The 15,582-nt window shown below is 39.7% G+C and overlaps 2 protein-coding genes across 4 annotated transcripts in view; one reads left to right on the top strand and one right to left on the bottom strand.

Moving 5' to 3' along the window:
• Positions 1 to 15,582, bottom strand: part of LOC120714461 (ras-related protein Rab-27B-like) — an 83,732-nt gene that overhangs the window by 49,980 nt on the left and 18,170 nt on the right. The gene's annotated exons all lie outside the window — the stretch shown is intronic.
• Positions 9,737 to 14,623, top strand: LOC120714460. Of its 3 annotated transcripts, XM_040000690.1 has the most exons (8): positions 9,737 to 9,959; positions 10,204 to 10,793; positions 11,088 to 11,267; positions 11,639 to 11,779; positions 12,047 to 12,101; positions 12,260 to 12,413; positions 13,499 to 13,577; positions 14,110 to 14,623. In XM_040000690.1, the coding sequence occupies exons 1-8, from the start codon at positions 9,758 to 9,760 to the stop codon at positions 14,149 to 14,151; spliced, it is 1,443 nt and encodes a 480-aa protein (XP_039856624.1). In that variant the 5' UTR covers positions 9,737 to 9,757; the 3' UTR covers positions 14,152 to 14,623. The 3 variants fall into 3 exon arrangements, with proteins under 3 accessions (XP_039856624.1, XP_039856623.1, XP_039856625.1); XM_040000689.1 differs by having other exon boundaries at positions 13,499 to 14,623; XM_040000691.1 differs by lacking the exon at positions 11,639 to 11,779 and having other exon boundaries at positions 13,499 to 14,623.

Here is a 15,582-nt window from a genome sequence, read left to right as displayed (position 1 = left end):
TGTACAAAAGTCCCAAGATTTGGGACACAGCTTTGACTAAGAACTTTCTTTTTGTTCTTACTTTATGGCTTTAACAAAAATAAAATATCGAGATATATATTGTATATCGCCATCCAGCTAAAGAATATCGAGATTTTAGGCCATATCGCCCAGCCCTACTAGAGTCTGATATTAGAATGAAACTAGTTCAAGGTGGCTCAAAAGCCAATAAAGGCCTGATCCATGTTTACACAGACCTTTTAAATTTAAATTCATGAACTATGCTAGACTAGGTTTTCAGGACTCCCCTTTCAAAATAATCCTCATTTGCTTTACACTGGGTCTTGGTTCACTCTCAGTCCAAAATATTCCATTTTAGCTACTTTTCTATCCGGTTGTTCAGTGATGACGCGACGAATCCTACTTCCGGGTCTAAAGTAGTCTGCGTTTAATATGGCTTTTGTGTTGTTAACATGTTTAATGTTATGTATTTTCTTCTATTTGATCTCAAAAAGTTCCTAAAACAGTCAGTGATCCCTGTTGACCTCCCTCGGCTTTTATTACTGCTAATCATTTATTTAAGCTCAGTTTTTAAAACCTTAGGATGTAACTACAGCCCAGCCCATGCAGCAGTATATGAATGACTAACCTCGTATTGTGGATGGATTATCTCAGTTGTTCTCCTGGCTGAAGTCTGGTCCTTTTACAGCATCCTGCCATGCGATTACATTTGTTTCTGACCACTGAGAACACTCACATTAACTTTTATCGAGTGGAAAAAAAGTTAGCTTGTTTATATTATGCTAACATAGCTGTATCGCTAGCGGTCACGTAGCACATCATTATATACCAGCTAGCCCAACTTCAGTAACCCTACAAATGTCACGGCTGTTTAGTTTTCTGTCTTCATTTATGTTGGAAGTGATAACAGAGCTGTACGTTTTAATTTGTTTCCAAAACCCCGCAGTCAGGACATGCTATATTGCATTTAGATAGAAGCTAGCGAGCTAACTCCCTGCTAACTTCTAACTCCGTTAAATGTCATAAATTCCGTTTTCATGGATGCCTGGATGTTAAACTCAATTGTTACACCTGGTAGAGCAGAACGCTGATCATTTTATTAAAGATGAAAGACTTTAGACAGTTTTTCAACTCTCAGTAATGCCATAGTGATCGTTTGATATATAAATCAAAAATCTGTATATTTTATATATTTTATTTATTGTTTACTCTATTTAATTTGTAAAATATGTGTACACACACACACACACAGAAAAATATTTAGTATACACATCCAGAAATGCATATACTATTATATATCGTACATATATTTATTAGTTTCAGATGTAGCCATTCTTGTATTTTGCTTGTTTACATTATTGTATTTTGCACAACTCTGTTGCTTGTGAAGCTCGCACACAAGAATTTCACTCACATGTGCTGTACCAATGTACCTGCACATGTGATGTGACAATAAAAGTGATTTGATTGGATATGATATATGGACCTGCAGCGGAGTTTAGACCCAGACACTGCTAGTGACGTCAGACTGAACAACCGGATTAAGTTCATCCACCCATTCTGATTGGCTGCCTCACGCAAGCAGAAGTTTTGAACGGCAGGTGGGTGGGGCTACTGTGTGCCTCAGATAAAAAGAGTAAAAGCACAAATATACTTTGATATTCACAAAAGGTGATCCGTCCATACTAGAGAATGAATAAACTCCTACTAGAATCCACTCCATATGACCTCAGCAAAAAATATAATGCATTCCTCCTCCAAACATTCCACAGAGGAGAATGAATCTTACTGCATTTCTCAGATTTCTGTATGTGAATCTTAGTGTCCACTGTTACGTGAACTGAGTATTTAATGAATGTATGACAATGAACGTAGGAGTGGAAAACACATTAGAGAAAGAGACTTTGTTAATGTGGAACGTTAATGAATAGGAAGAGGAACAGGAGCATTAGCTGCTACACGCAGCCATTCGTTTGGAGCTGGACATCCTAAGCCAGCCTTTGTAAACGCTATCCGACTACAGTCAGAAGAACACAGGAAAATAAATAAATAATTTGGAAGCACTAATTATGGCTAATAAAAACCATAAATCCTTCCCAAAGATACAACATGGAAAAAACAGAGGGCCGAAACCTCTTCTTCATCCCATGAGTGAGCCAGAGTGAGCGCAGTAGGAGGGATGGCAGCAACAGATGTAGCATCGTGATCAGTAACTCTTTGCACTTGGAAGTAACTCCACTCCTCTCCTCCTCCTCTTCCTCCTCCTCCTCCTCATTTTCTCTCCTTTCTTCACCTTTTCTCTCCTTCCTCTCGTTCTGCCTCCGTCACCAGGCAACTAGCCTTTTCTCCCTCCCTCAGTTTTTCTCACTCATCGTTTTCACTCCCCATGCTGTGGAGTAATGCTCCACACAGTCTACGTACGATATACACTCAGAGCAGGTTGTTGGTTTGTGCTCATTAAGATTCCACAAAACAAAAAAGGACACCGAGGACCTATCTTTTATGTCATCATTTTATTTATTTCTGTAAAAGATCAGTAATTTCCCTTTTCAGACGTAGCATACAGTCCAAGGGGTGTAGCTCATTGTCATCTGTTCATTAGTAGATCACTATATTTTGAAGAAAAAAATAAACAAAGGAAAGAGATCAAGTGACTTTTCCACCAGTAAATATAGTGGATTCTTTGTGCAGCCCCTCATTCTCCATCTGAAACAAGCCATTTTAGCTTTTCTCCAATTAAACCAATTGAACTTTGTAAACAGTCAGTAGATCAGGGTGGACAATTCATTCTCCCCCGAGGGGCCCAGAGAAACTGGTACCATTGTGGAAGGCTGCACCAACACACTTTTAAAGAGATCAAAATGGTCCTCAGCAGAATTGGGTGGTTGTAGCTCAGGAGGTAGAGCGGGTCATCTACTAACCTGAGGGCTGTTAGTTTAATCCCTGGCTGCTCCAGTCTGCATGTCAAATACAGAGATGGGAAGTAACGTGTTACTGTAATCTGATTACTTTTTTCAAGTAACGAGTAAAGTAAGGGATTACTATTGCAAAAACTGTAATTAGATTACCGTTACTTTCCCGTAGGAACGCTGCGTTACTGCGTTACTAAAACCGTGATTTTTTTGCGAGAATGTCTCATGACAGTGACGTAAGCGAGTGCGACGTTCGTGACAACAGCTGTGTGCAGATCAACAATGATCATATATCGAGTGCGGGAGAGAGTATGAGCGTGCAGCGTTTAAAGCGTGGAAGTACTGACCTTACTTTGAGTTTGATTCCATTAAAAGTGACAAAAACATTAGCGTCCATTAGCATTGTGCGTGGGAAGAAAACTTCTTTTTACACCGAAACCCCCCCCCCCCTAAACAAGCTCCGAGTGCGCTACGACGTAATGGGAAATTCACAGAGAAACTCGCGGATTCTTCAACTGACCGCTGCAGCACACCTGCACCAGGGTAAACCTCCGCCTACCCCACTCCTGCTATACAGGTGAAAATAGAGCAACAGGACTGCTAGTCTTTGATTTTATTTATTTTCTGCTGTGTTTTACTTGCATCTATTTGAAAGACTGAGTGTAAAAACAAAAAATATTTTATTTCATGTGCTGGAATGTGCAGAAAATAGGTTTAAATGTTAAACTAATTTCTTCAAGTCAGAGAATGGTGCATATAATTAAATTTTTGCTTGATGCATAAAGTTAAAAGCTTAAAACTAATAAACCAAGTTTTAAAAATAGACTTTTCCATTTGATTACATTTTCTATGATGGATTATGCAGAAAAAGTAGAATTGGGCTGAAAGATCTATCGCTTTATCACCTATTCAGGTTGTAAATCGTGTTTTTAAAAAGTAACTAAGTAATTAATTACTTTTGAAAATAAGTAATCAGTAAAGTAACGGGATTACTTTTTTGGGGAAGTAATCAGTAATTAGTTACTGATTACTTTTTTCAAGTAACTTGACCAACACTGGTCAAATATCACTGGGGAAGATACTAACCCCAAGCTGTTCTCTGATGCATCAAATGTGAATGTTAAATAGAAAACTGAGAAAAGAAAAAAAAAAAAAGTGTTTTTATGAACAAGTAAATGCAATCTAAGCGCAATATAAGGACCAGTCCATTTATGATTGGGGCCTCAACATCAGCCCCACTTTCTCATATAGCCCCTTTGCAAAATTAATTGTTCACCCCCGTTAGGGCGTGTGGTGTCGGAAAAAAAATGCATAATATTTTCCTACAGTTTATTTTTCATTCTAGCTTTGGAGACCCTTTTCACAAAATATATTTTGACAACAGAGTATAAAATAATGAAATAAACTTTAGAATTTATGGTTGCTGACTACCTGTCCCCACAGTGCAGTCAACCTACGGAGAAGACTTTCTGTCCTTTATTTCTCTGGCTCCTAGGATCCCGCCATGGCTTACCTGGGACACCTGCAGAGAAAAGAGGCCTATTGCTGCTGCAGTTTGTTGCAAATTGGTGTTACGACGTAAATTAGTGAAAAATCCAAGAAAATTATCATGTTTCATGAACCTTTCTGACATTTTTCTGTCAATTTGTTTTAAAATGTTTGCTACTATGACAATAATATATGTAGGTAACCAGTCAAAAGTAATTTGACTGGATACTGAGAGGTTGTTTGATTTTTCCTACTGTCTCATAACAAATTCATGCATCACCCTCTTCATTTCTTCTACCTCATCTCTCTCCTTCTTCTGCCCCGATTCGTTTCATCGCCTCTTTTGTCTTTGAACCACATTCACTCTGAGCCCCCCCCCCCCAAAGTCTCTGTGGTTTCACAGCCTCCAAACAAACACCGTTTTCTCTTGAAGTCGTCCCTACAATGAGCTGTGGAGAGCCTTCAAACACATCAAGCAAACTCATGTCTGAATAGCAGGGAGTAATACATTTTTTTAAAGAACTTACAACAGCTCTTACAACTTACAAATCAGCTATGCTTGATCTCAAATAACCTTTACTCAAAAGTTCTTCTTCATAGTCAGGCTTTTACTGTCATGGTCCTGGGCCATGTTGGCCCAGTATTCTTAGTTTGTGTTTTTTGTATTTTGTTCTTTATTTATGCCGTGGTTCCTAGGTTCTGTTAAGATGTTCCTTATTTGATTACCCTCTGTATCTGTGAGCCCTCGTCTCTCCTTGCGTTTTATTCCATGTTTTCCCCAGCCCGTTAGGTCTGTGCTCTCCCCGTGCTCTCTCTCCTCCTGTCTGAACCTCTGTGTACTTCCTGTTTTACTTTGACAGTCTCTCGTCAGTGTTGCGTTTACTCCTGCCGTGTCTTGTTATGATTATCAGTGTCACCTGAGTTCCCCGTGTGTTCCCACTTCCCTCATTAACCCTCTGTGTATTTATTAGTGATATGCGATACCACTGATTTCCTTTCCGATCCCAAGTAAAATTCAGGGTGGTATCGACGATGCTGATCCGATACCGATACTTTGTACAAAAACGTATTTCAGTTATTGCATCTCAAATTATAGGGTCATAATGATTACAGGACATCGGATTACTTGTGCTTATCGCTTAATAATGCAGTTATCATATAGAAATAAAAAAAATAAATAAATAAAACTGAAGTTGTGCGCTATTTGAACACCTTGCCTGCCTGCAGCACTAAAGGACTCCGTGAGAGACGTCTGTCTCGCCCTTGCAGCACCTGTCCCTGTCCACTCCTCCTCTTCAGTTCGCCTCAACATAAGCTCGTCATATTCTGTGATATGATTTACTCTGAAGTGCTTGATGAGGTTAGTAGTGTTGCCACAACACTTCCCTTTCTTGCCACATGTATTGCAAACTACGTCTCAACCATTTGTGGAAGTAAAATACGTCTGCACATGACTCCATTTATGCTCAGCCATTGTTGTGAGTGTGCACAACAAGGGGCTGGACACATTTATACAAACGTACGTCACACAGGACTATGACAGGCGGAAGACTAAGTAGTTCCTTCCAATGTAGACAATCCAAATGATATAGTTTATTTGCACTCTGTTCCTGTTAATGATAACCTACAAATTTACCCTAAATTACTAAAATATCGATATTTTAATATGAGTATCGATTCTAGAACATAAATGACTGGTATCGGAGGAATCGATATTTCAGTATCGATCCACACATCACTAGTATTTATGTCTCCAGTTTAGTTTGTATGGTTTTTCTGTCCAGCAATAAAGCTGTGTTTTGAGTTCAATCCTGCCTCCGTGAGCTTGCGTTTGGGTCCTCATCCTGCCTGCACACAGCCGCAACCATGACATTTACTTACACTGTTAAAAAAATCCGTAAATTTAGGGGTCCCTTTACCGTGGATTTGCTACGGATTCGCTCCGTTTTGCGAAATACGGAAAGTTTGCTGTTGCGCGAGGCAGAATTTTCTCCCCCACCCAGAATATTCCGACGCCATTACTTTCAGTGCGGTCAGTGCCTACCTAAATTTCTGCAAGTCACAAGGAAAGTTGGAAACAGGTTGGTTGTGTGGAATGAGAATGAGAATGGAGTGCCACCTTGTTCCCCCTCGTACATTAAATTGGTCTCGATAGGCAGTTGGTAGTGGTGTGTATGTGAGTGGACGTTTGCTGCTAGCTGCGTTAGCATTAGCCAGCCGCCTGCGCTTCGTAAGTACGTCAAAAACCATTTTTCCCTCCCTCTTACATGAAATTTGGTCTCGATAGTCAGTTGGTAGCCGTGTGTGTTTCATGGTAACATTTGAATGTGTGGGTTTTGCGTTATTTTGAAGCGTGGTTTGCCCAACTAAGGTTAACGTTAGCCCATAAGTTGGATGCGCGCGCTTGTGTGTGTGTGTGTGTGTGTGTGTAAATTAGCCACATGTGTGTATTGTTATAGCTCGCTGTGTTACGTTAGCATGCAACTGAACATGGTAATAATTAAAAGGGGTGATAGTTAAGTAGAATCAGATTTCATTGCAGAAAACATTGCAGCCCAAAGAGAGTGGCCCATGCAGCCCAACGCAGATTACTTATTTGAAGGTACCTGAAAAGTGAATGTGCTTCACTGTGCTGATATAAATTTATTGTTTTCATATTGATTCTGTTCTGATTCTGGCTATCCTTCAATTGGCAAATTCAATCTCTTAAAAATGTTGACTTGTAACATTTGTGGCTTTAACGCTCGGTCTTCAACTGATTACTTGAAACACTGCCGAACACACAGAAATAATAATAATGTATCTTTTTTATGTGGCCATAGGGATTGCAGAAGGAAGTTTAATACATACAGTAGCCTTGCTGTGCATATGTCACGAGCTCATGTAGACAGAAGGAGCACACAAACATGGAACCGTAATGTGTCTGTACAGTTAAGGTGCTTGTTTAATTTTTGCAGCAGTGAATATGATGATCTTAAAACTTTAAAGTGTCATTTGAGTGGTCACATAGATGAGGGTTTGACTGTAACATGTCCCTTTGATGGATGTTCTAAGACATTCAATGTAAAGTCATCCTTTTTAACGCATATTTCCAGATACCATAAAGGGTGGGATGTTACCAAGATAGCCCCAGTTCATATATGTGAACTAACAGAACGGTCTTTCCAAGGTGAAGGATCACATGTAGAACCTGAAGAACCTGAAAGTTTTAACATTGATGCAGAACAAAGTGATAATTTCTGCAGTGATCAAGTGAAAGACAACTTCACAGAGAGTCTTGCTCAGTTTTACTTGGGTTTACAGGCAAAATATTTGGTTCCAGCCTCCACAATAACAGAAATAGCAAATGAAATGAGAACTATAAGTGATATTCAACAGGAATATACTGTGGATGCACTAGCCTGTGAACTGGGGCAGTATGGTGTTCCAAAGGAGACTGTAACATCTCTTGGGAATAGTATATACGAGCAGAGCCCTATGCACAAGGCATTACATGAAAAGGGTCATTTAACTACGCAACACAAGAGGCTGAAATATTACAAGTCACACTATGACTATGTTGAACCTGTTGAAGTCTTTCTTGGACGCAATCGCAGTGGCCAGAAGAGGCACTATCATTACATCCCAATACTGGAAACCCTCAAAGTAATTCTGAAACAGCAAGGTTTAGATCAGCACAGTCCTAGTTCAAATTCTGAAGATGATGTACTGTGTGATGTCACTGATGGGTGGGCCATCAAATCCAATGCCATGTTTTCCTCAGACCCAGACAGTTTAAAGGTAATGCTCTTTCAGGATGCTTTTGAGGTGGCTAATCCACTCGGATCTGCCAAGACAAAGCATAAAGTATTGGCTGTCTACTTCACACTTGGAAATTTTCATCCACACCAACGATCAACTGTTGATCAGATACAGTTGGCATTACTCTGTGTAGAGAAAGATTGCAAATACTTTGGAATGGATAAGATTTTCAATAAGCTAGTGTCTGACTTGTGTGAGCTGGAGGAAAGGGGCATATCTTTCAATGGAAAAATATATAAAGGCACTGTTGCGTGCATAATGGGCGATAATCTGGGCTCCCACATGATTGGTGGCTTTACAGAAAATTTCAGCACAGCTCAATATTTCTGCAGATACTGTTTGGCAACAAAAAGTGAATTTCAGTCGAACCCTCTCACAGTTTTCACTCATAGAAATCCAGCTGATCATAATGAGACTGTGCGGTTTCTGGAAAGTAACAATGAAGTACACACTCATCACGGTGTTAAATGTGACAGTGTTTTCAACAAACTGTCCAACTTTCATGTGTGTCAGCCAGGCTTACCAGCTTGTTTAGCTCATGATCTGTTTGAGGGGGTAGTAGATTATGATTTGGCATTGTTTTTGCAGTTCTTAATCAGAACACAAAAGTGGTTCAGTTATGAGGTTCTTAATGAAAGAATCAAATCATTTCCTGGTGAAAGCAGCGACAAGCTAAACACTATTCCCACTACAGGAGCCAGGCTTGGAGGACATGCAGCCCAAAACAGGTGGCTTTTGAAATTCTTGCCTGTTTTGGTGCATGACACAATTGAAGATGCTGATAATGAAGTATGGGGACTTGTACTACTTCTGAGGGAGCTTGTTGAATTTGTCTGTGCACCTCGGCTCTCAGAGTTGCAGATTGCTTTCATGAAGGGACTGATTGAACTGTATGTGGAATTGAGGCAAGAGCTGTTTCCAAGAGTTCAACTTAGACCAAAACACCACTATCTGCTTCACTATGCACACTTGACTTTACAATTTGGCCCACTCATATATACTTGGACAATGCGCTTTGAATCAAAACATTCTTATTTTAAAAGGTGCATTAGAGCAAGTAAGAACTTCATAAATGTAACCAAGTCTCTGGCTGAACGGCACCAGTTGCTTCAGGCTTATCAGTCTTGTGGTACCTTGTTTCGTTCCCAGGTTCATGTCTCAGACTCAACACGGTTCTATCCAGAGCTCTATGACCAGAACATAAAGACAGTGGTTGGAGAATTTGATTTGAACTCAAGTAACTCAGTTGTCACAGAGAGTGTGCAGGTTAAAGGCACTACATATGCAAATGGAATGCTGGTCTTATTGAGCTACACAAAAGGACTACTGCAGTTAGGACAAATAGCAAGCATTTTTGTAAAAAATGAAACTACTGTCCTACTTTTGTTTCGAGGGAAAACTGCCAGCTGGATACCTGAGCTTGGACTCTATGAACTTGATGAAAATGCTTCTGACCTGTTCAGTTGCCATGATTTGAACAAACTTGCTGATTATCATCCACTTTATTCTTACCAGAGAGGTACTCGGTGGCTCATTCCTCTTAAACACACACCAACATGGAACTTGTGAAAAACTATGTCAAGAAAGCAATGCCATCGCTCAGTAGCGATCAGATGGATACACTCATGGCTAAACTGGAGGAATTAGGAGTTCTATCTGTAGATGACCTGAGCCTTGTGGACCCGGAGGACATTAAAGACACTCTGCCATTCATTCAGTGCAAAAGATTCGTCAGAGCTGTCAAAGCATTGGAAGCAGGTGAGTTTTTGCCCCTCTGTTTTAATGCAAGTTTTCTGAAACTACAAAGGTTTATTCCAAAAATGCAAAAAAAAAGTTGCCATCAGCTGTACATGGCAATAATTACTCTATAATTGGTTTTCATAATTAGGTCCATTTGTATTCCTGGTTGACCCAAACTGGACATTGAGGACCAATGTATTAATTGATTTGCAACAATTGTGATGTGTTTAATTTATGGAGATGTTTGTCATGTCATCCATAGATTCACAAACTCCACCGCAGTTCACCCGGCCTGGCCCCTCATCAACACCTGAACCACAGAGGTTTCAGCTGCCCTCAACACCACCTGAGACAGCCGACTCCCCATCCCAAGACACATATTCTGTACCATGGCACAAATTTCCCTCAAAAGTCATGGATGAGTTGCGTGAAAAAAAGTACATAATGGGGAAAGACAGACGAGAGATGGTTCGGATCGTCGCTGAAGATTACCTCCATAAACACCCAGGAAGACCTGGTAGACAAAAGCTGAGGGAACTCGCCAGTATGATTGTAGGACAATATCCTGCCTCCTTCAAGCTGACAGAGCCGTTTGGAAACAAACCTTTTGCAAAAGACGGTTCTGAAACTCTCTTTCGTCAGCTGGAACACAGAATTGAAAATATGAAGAGGCCACAAAGCTCACTGAAGAGGCAAGCAGGGGGTGAAAATTCAACAAAGAAAAGGCCCAGGAATTCAGATCTGTATGGATGTGTGGCGTGGGATCCAATCATTGAGGGGGCCGTGTGTAGAGAAGACCTGCTGTCTAAACGAGATGAGTTGAAACGTGCCTTTCAAACCCAGGATCTTCAGGTGGGTCTGCAATCATCCATTACAGATACAGAAAGCTTTATTAATCCTCGAAGGGCAATTCGGTTCCTACAGTCCACCATCTAGACATACAACCATTCACACAGCAATAGTATATAGCAGGAGTAATGCGATAAGGTCTGGGTCAAAGTACAATTTAGGACACATTGTGAAATTGTAGATCGTCTGTAGATCACTATGCCCATAGTCAATTGAAATTGATACCCTGTTTTATTATTTTAATTGGTTAGTTTGACTAACTGTTCGACTGTTTGTCTAACTGCCTCATATCTTTAGGAGTCATCTGTTCGAAAATTGATGACTGAAACATATCCCATTCAGCGTGAAATCCTCAACGATGATGATACCACTATTGCCGTTGTAAAGGACGAGTGGCCGTTCCTGTTTGAAGTTCCTCACCTGTTTGATCATGCATCTAAACTCCTTGGCTTCTCTGTACAAAACAAGCTGGCACAGGTGTGTTGTTATTGTTATTATTATTATGATTGTGCTGTGCTGCTCCATATGGAGAGAATTTTGTCTTTATTAATCAATCAAAAAAAGATTTGCAACCAAAAAGAGAGTTGAGACCAAAAAAGATAAACCGGCAACCAATCAAATAGAATAACTTGGATGAACAATCAAATGGAATAGATTTGAGACCAAAAATCAGGAAGTGACAACCAAAAAAGCAGGACATTTGAGATCAAAACAGAACAGGTTGCAAATGAAAATGAAATAATTCATTTTTATTTTTATTTTTTTCAAAATTCTCTCCATAGCTCCGAACGAAAATGAGTGTTCGTCTTATGTACTTGTACAAAATTAACACCTTGAACCTTGAACAGGAACTTTCCAAAAAAGAAAAGGGGATCAATGACTTCCTTGACTCCAAAGGGATGAAGACGGGCGAAGGTCCAATACAGCTCATCTGTGGCATTTCAAAATACTTCAAGGAAGACTCTTATAAACTCTTCCACAAAAAAGAGGTAGATGTTGTAGATTTTAAACTGTGTGCAAGATAATTATTTGCATCCAGTGGTGAACCAAGTAACCAACCACAGTAGGAAGTATAGATTCCCCTAATTGTGCTGCTGATATTCTCTATAAACTCTCTATCTATAAACTATTTACATTAATGTTTGTGCATAATGGCTACCTCTGTCTGATGAACACACTAGCAGATAGTCAATTTGCCAGCAGGTTTGTGTGCACTGGAAACATTAATTCATATATCATGTCTGTCACCAAAACAGATCTCTGCAGATCCTGAAGTCGAACTCCCAGTGACCCCATGCATCCTAATCAGAGGTTTGTAGTTAAATCTTTTTTTGTATCCCAGCAAGCTGTTGTTAGCTGTTGTTATAAGCTGTTGTTGTGTCATATTTATTAAAGAAATGTTTTGTTTGCCTTAAAATATAGGATTTTTTTTTTTTGTAAATGGTACATGGTTTTTATCTGTGTTTAAGGTGACCAGCAATTCAAGATTGCTGTTGATGGGTTACTTGTCAATGACCACATCACCTCTCCCATTGTGGCCTTGAGCTACGTCTTCTCCATGTTTTATGTCTGCAACGTCCAATACCCACCGGAGATGGCTTTTACTCTCGAATTCATGCAAAGGTAAGCACTCATTGTTTGGAAATACTTTGTAAATGTGACTTTGCCGTGCCTTTCTGCACCTGACCTGCTTTTTGTCAATCTACACTAAACCCGTTTGTCTGAGATGTACAAGCTCAAAATGTGTCGCCACATGCTGTGAGCTTTTAGATCAGCTGTTATTGGCTTATGATCCCCCTGAATATGGATTTGTTCGGAGATTTTGTAGCTCCCTGTTGAAGACTATTGTTGGAATAAATGTGTCATATCTTTTTAAAGGGCAGGTAACATGCTTTTTGCTTTAAATAGTGTCCTAAGTCAATCAATAACAAAACAAACATAACATGATTCTAGTTGGGAAATGGAGCAAAAACATATTTTTCTCAGAATGGTTTGTTGACACGAACTTCGTTTGAGCTATCTCTTTAAAACCATTAGCACCTGAGACCAGGTTATGTCAGTGGTGGTCAAACCTTTTCATGTCAAAGACACACGAACTGAAATTTGTTTGGCTGCAGACCCCAAACTCAAAATATGTTGTTCCAGGGACCCCCCGAAGGAAAGACTAAACATATTAATTTAAAAAATACTACATAGTGGATTCATGCCCAAATGTTAATACTTGTACTGATGTGTAACGTGCACTGAATGTCACAGTTTCTCCACTCCATGTTTGAATAACCCCCAGGACAGTCCGTGTTCAAATGTGCTGTTACACCTTTTGATAGGACAATGTCAACTGTGTTTTCTATCCCCTTCTGTGTTCTGTGCATTTATAATATCCCTGCATACACATTGAGGATGCATGCTGTCATGTGTTGGTGATACGCAGACTTCTCGCCCTTGCAAACATTTCTGTATATGCGCAGTGTGAATGCATGTGTCTTGAAAAGACAAAGGAAGAGATAAGCTTAGCCACTGGCACCAGCACCACAACAACATTGGGTTCTAGACAGATGGTCAACTAGAATGATAGAGAGGTTCACACATAGGGGCATATTGAAGAAAACAAATGTAGGATTTTATTGAACTGCTCCACTCCTGTCAAACCACACTACACGTGCAAACTTTGTCTGCATATCACTATTGTTTTTGTTTTTTTTCCTCAGAGTTTTCTTTGGGGTCAATCCTGAGCGAGGCTCCAAGGCAGAGAAGAAGGGGAAGAAACGGCACTTCATTCCTCCACAGGTGTGCAAGCTGGTTTCTCAGCTGAAGGAATTTGAATGCAAGCAGAAGGAATCTGAATGGGCCATTTGAGCTGTTCTCAGAGCTCAGAAAATACCTTTTGGGACTGAATGTACACACACACACACACACACACACACACACACACACACACACACACACACACACACACACAGGCAAATCCAAAAACATGGGGCTTGGGAGTAGAAATACAGATTTTTACAGTATTAGGTGAGTTCAGATGTTTTAACTAGATGCCCACAACATACATGCTGCAGTTTCAAATCCCCCATGTTAAGGGGGAGGGAAGGTGGGCGATATTTGTCATTCCAGTTAAGCTTTTCCTGTCATTGTGGAGTTGGAGGTGTAAGTTTTAATGTTTTTTTAGTTTTAAGTTGTTTTAAGAGTTTTAAAAATCTCTTTATGGCATGTTGCACAGTCATCCTTCTAAGGTCATGGTTGTTATTGCTGCACTGATGTTTTATAGAAAAGTTGTATAATGTAATACTTCTAATGTTCTATTTGTTTTTTGTAGAAAGGTCAGCCACTGGTTGCAGAGCTCTGCCTGTCGGTGTGATATGTGGAGTTGGAGGTGTAGGTTTCTGCATCCTCCTGGAGGGGGCTCCTCATTTTGCACTGACAGGTGAGACAGCAACAGCACTGCTGGCAGTTTTATTGTCTTATTTTGTCATTGTCTTTAACAAATCAATTTGTTATTAATGCCTGTCAGCTGTGGATGCTAAAAAGTTGTTAGATTTGGCATTTCCCTGTTAAAGGACATGGCTGTACTTCTTTGAGAGAACAGCTGGTTTATGTATGTAAAATTTCTCTGAATGTGAAGGTGATGTTCTGAATGTTTTAATGGTTGTAATGTAAATATTGCAAATCATTCACCACAAAAAGTGAAATCACTTTAAAGCACTGGCAGCTGTTAAAGGAAATAAATAATTGCTGTGATTCTACATTTGTGCTTTATTGATGGTAAACGGTATAGAGAATGGTACAGAATTAAACATTTTAGGATGACTGAAGTGTCCGTAAATGGTATGGATTGAGTACTTAAATAATACGGAATATTCCATTTTAGGTTTGATGGAACTGTCCGTAAATGCTAAAGAAAAAGTCAGGTAAATCTACGGAAATATCTGTTATAGGGTTTACGGAATTGTCTGTGCAATAATGCCGAAATTTATGGAAAATACGGAATTTTCCATTTTAGGTTTGACGGAAATGTCTGTCAATGGTACAGAAAAACTCGGGTAAATCTACAGAAATATCCGTTTTAAGGTTTACGGAAGTGCCCGTACAATAACGGAAAAAGTGCTGGTAATTAATTACCAGCACTTTTTCCGTTTTATAACGGAATTTTTTTTAACAGTGTAGAATGGAGTCAACTAAATATCTCATGCAATCTTTTACAAGTAGCTTCTCATTTTATTTCACTGTAGGGCAGGATGCAGCAAGGATTTTACAAGTACTGCAGTAACCTGAAAGTACATAGTGACTTTCAGGTTACTGCAGTACTTGTGACCAAGTACTGCAAGTAAAAAAACATAAAAGATATGTATGAAAGGTAAAATAGAGTAAGTCTAGGGATCAGATACAGGCATTAATGTGAAGGAAAGGCAAGGTTAAATAAATAGGTTGTTAACTGTGATTTAAATGATTGGAAAGAATCAGACGTGGATAGAAATAGGAAGGTTATTCCATAAATCTGGTGCAGCCAAGGCAAACGCACGGTCACCTCTAGACTTCAGCCGAGATCTTGGCTGCACCAGGAGTAACTGAGTAGATGATTTTAGTGCTCTAGCAGGAATGTACGGACTAAGGAGTTCAATAAGGGTAGCTTGTGGCTGTGTTGTTGATCATTTTAAAAGTAAGCAGCAGTATTTTAAACTGGATGCGGTATTTAATGGGTAGCCAGTGCAGGTCAGTTAGAACAGGGGTAATAGAGGCAAACCTCCCCGTGCTGCCGCGTTTTGAACAGTTTGCAGTTTATGAAGAAGGG

This window comes from Simochromis diagramma, unplaced genomic scaffold, assembly GCF_900408965.1.
Source record: "Simochromis diagramma unplaced genomic scaffold, fSimDia1.1 OVJJ01000596.1, whole genome shotgun sequence".
In the NCBI taxonomy this organism is placed as follows: domain Eukaryota; kingdom Metazoa; phylum Chordata; class Actinopteri; order Cichliformes; family Cichlidae; genus Simochromis; species Simochromis diagramma.
Note: the sequence above shows the minus strand (reverse complement) of the source record. Positions and strands in the feature narration are given on the sequence as shown.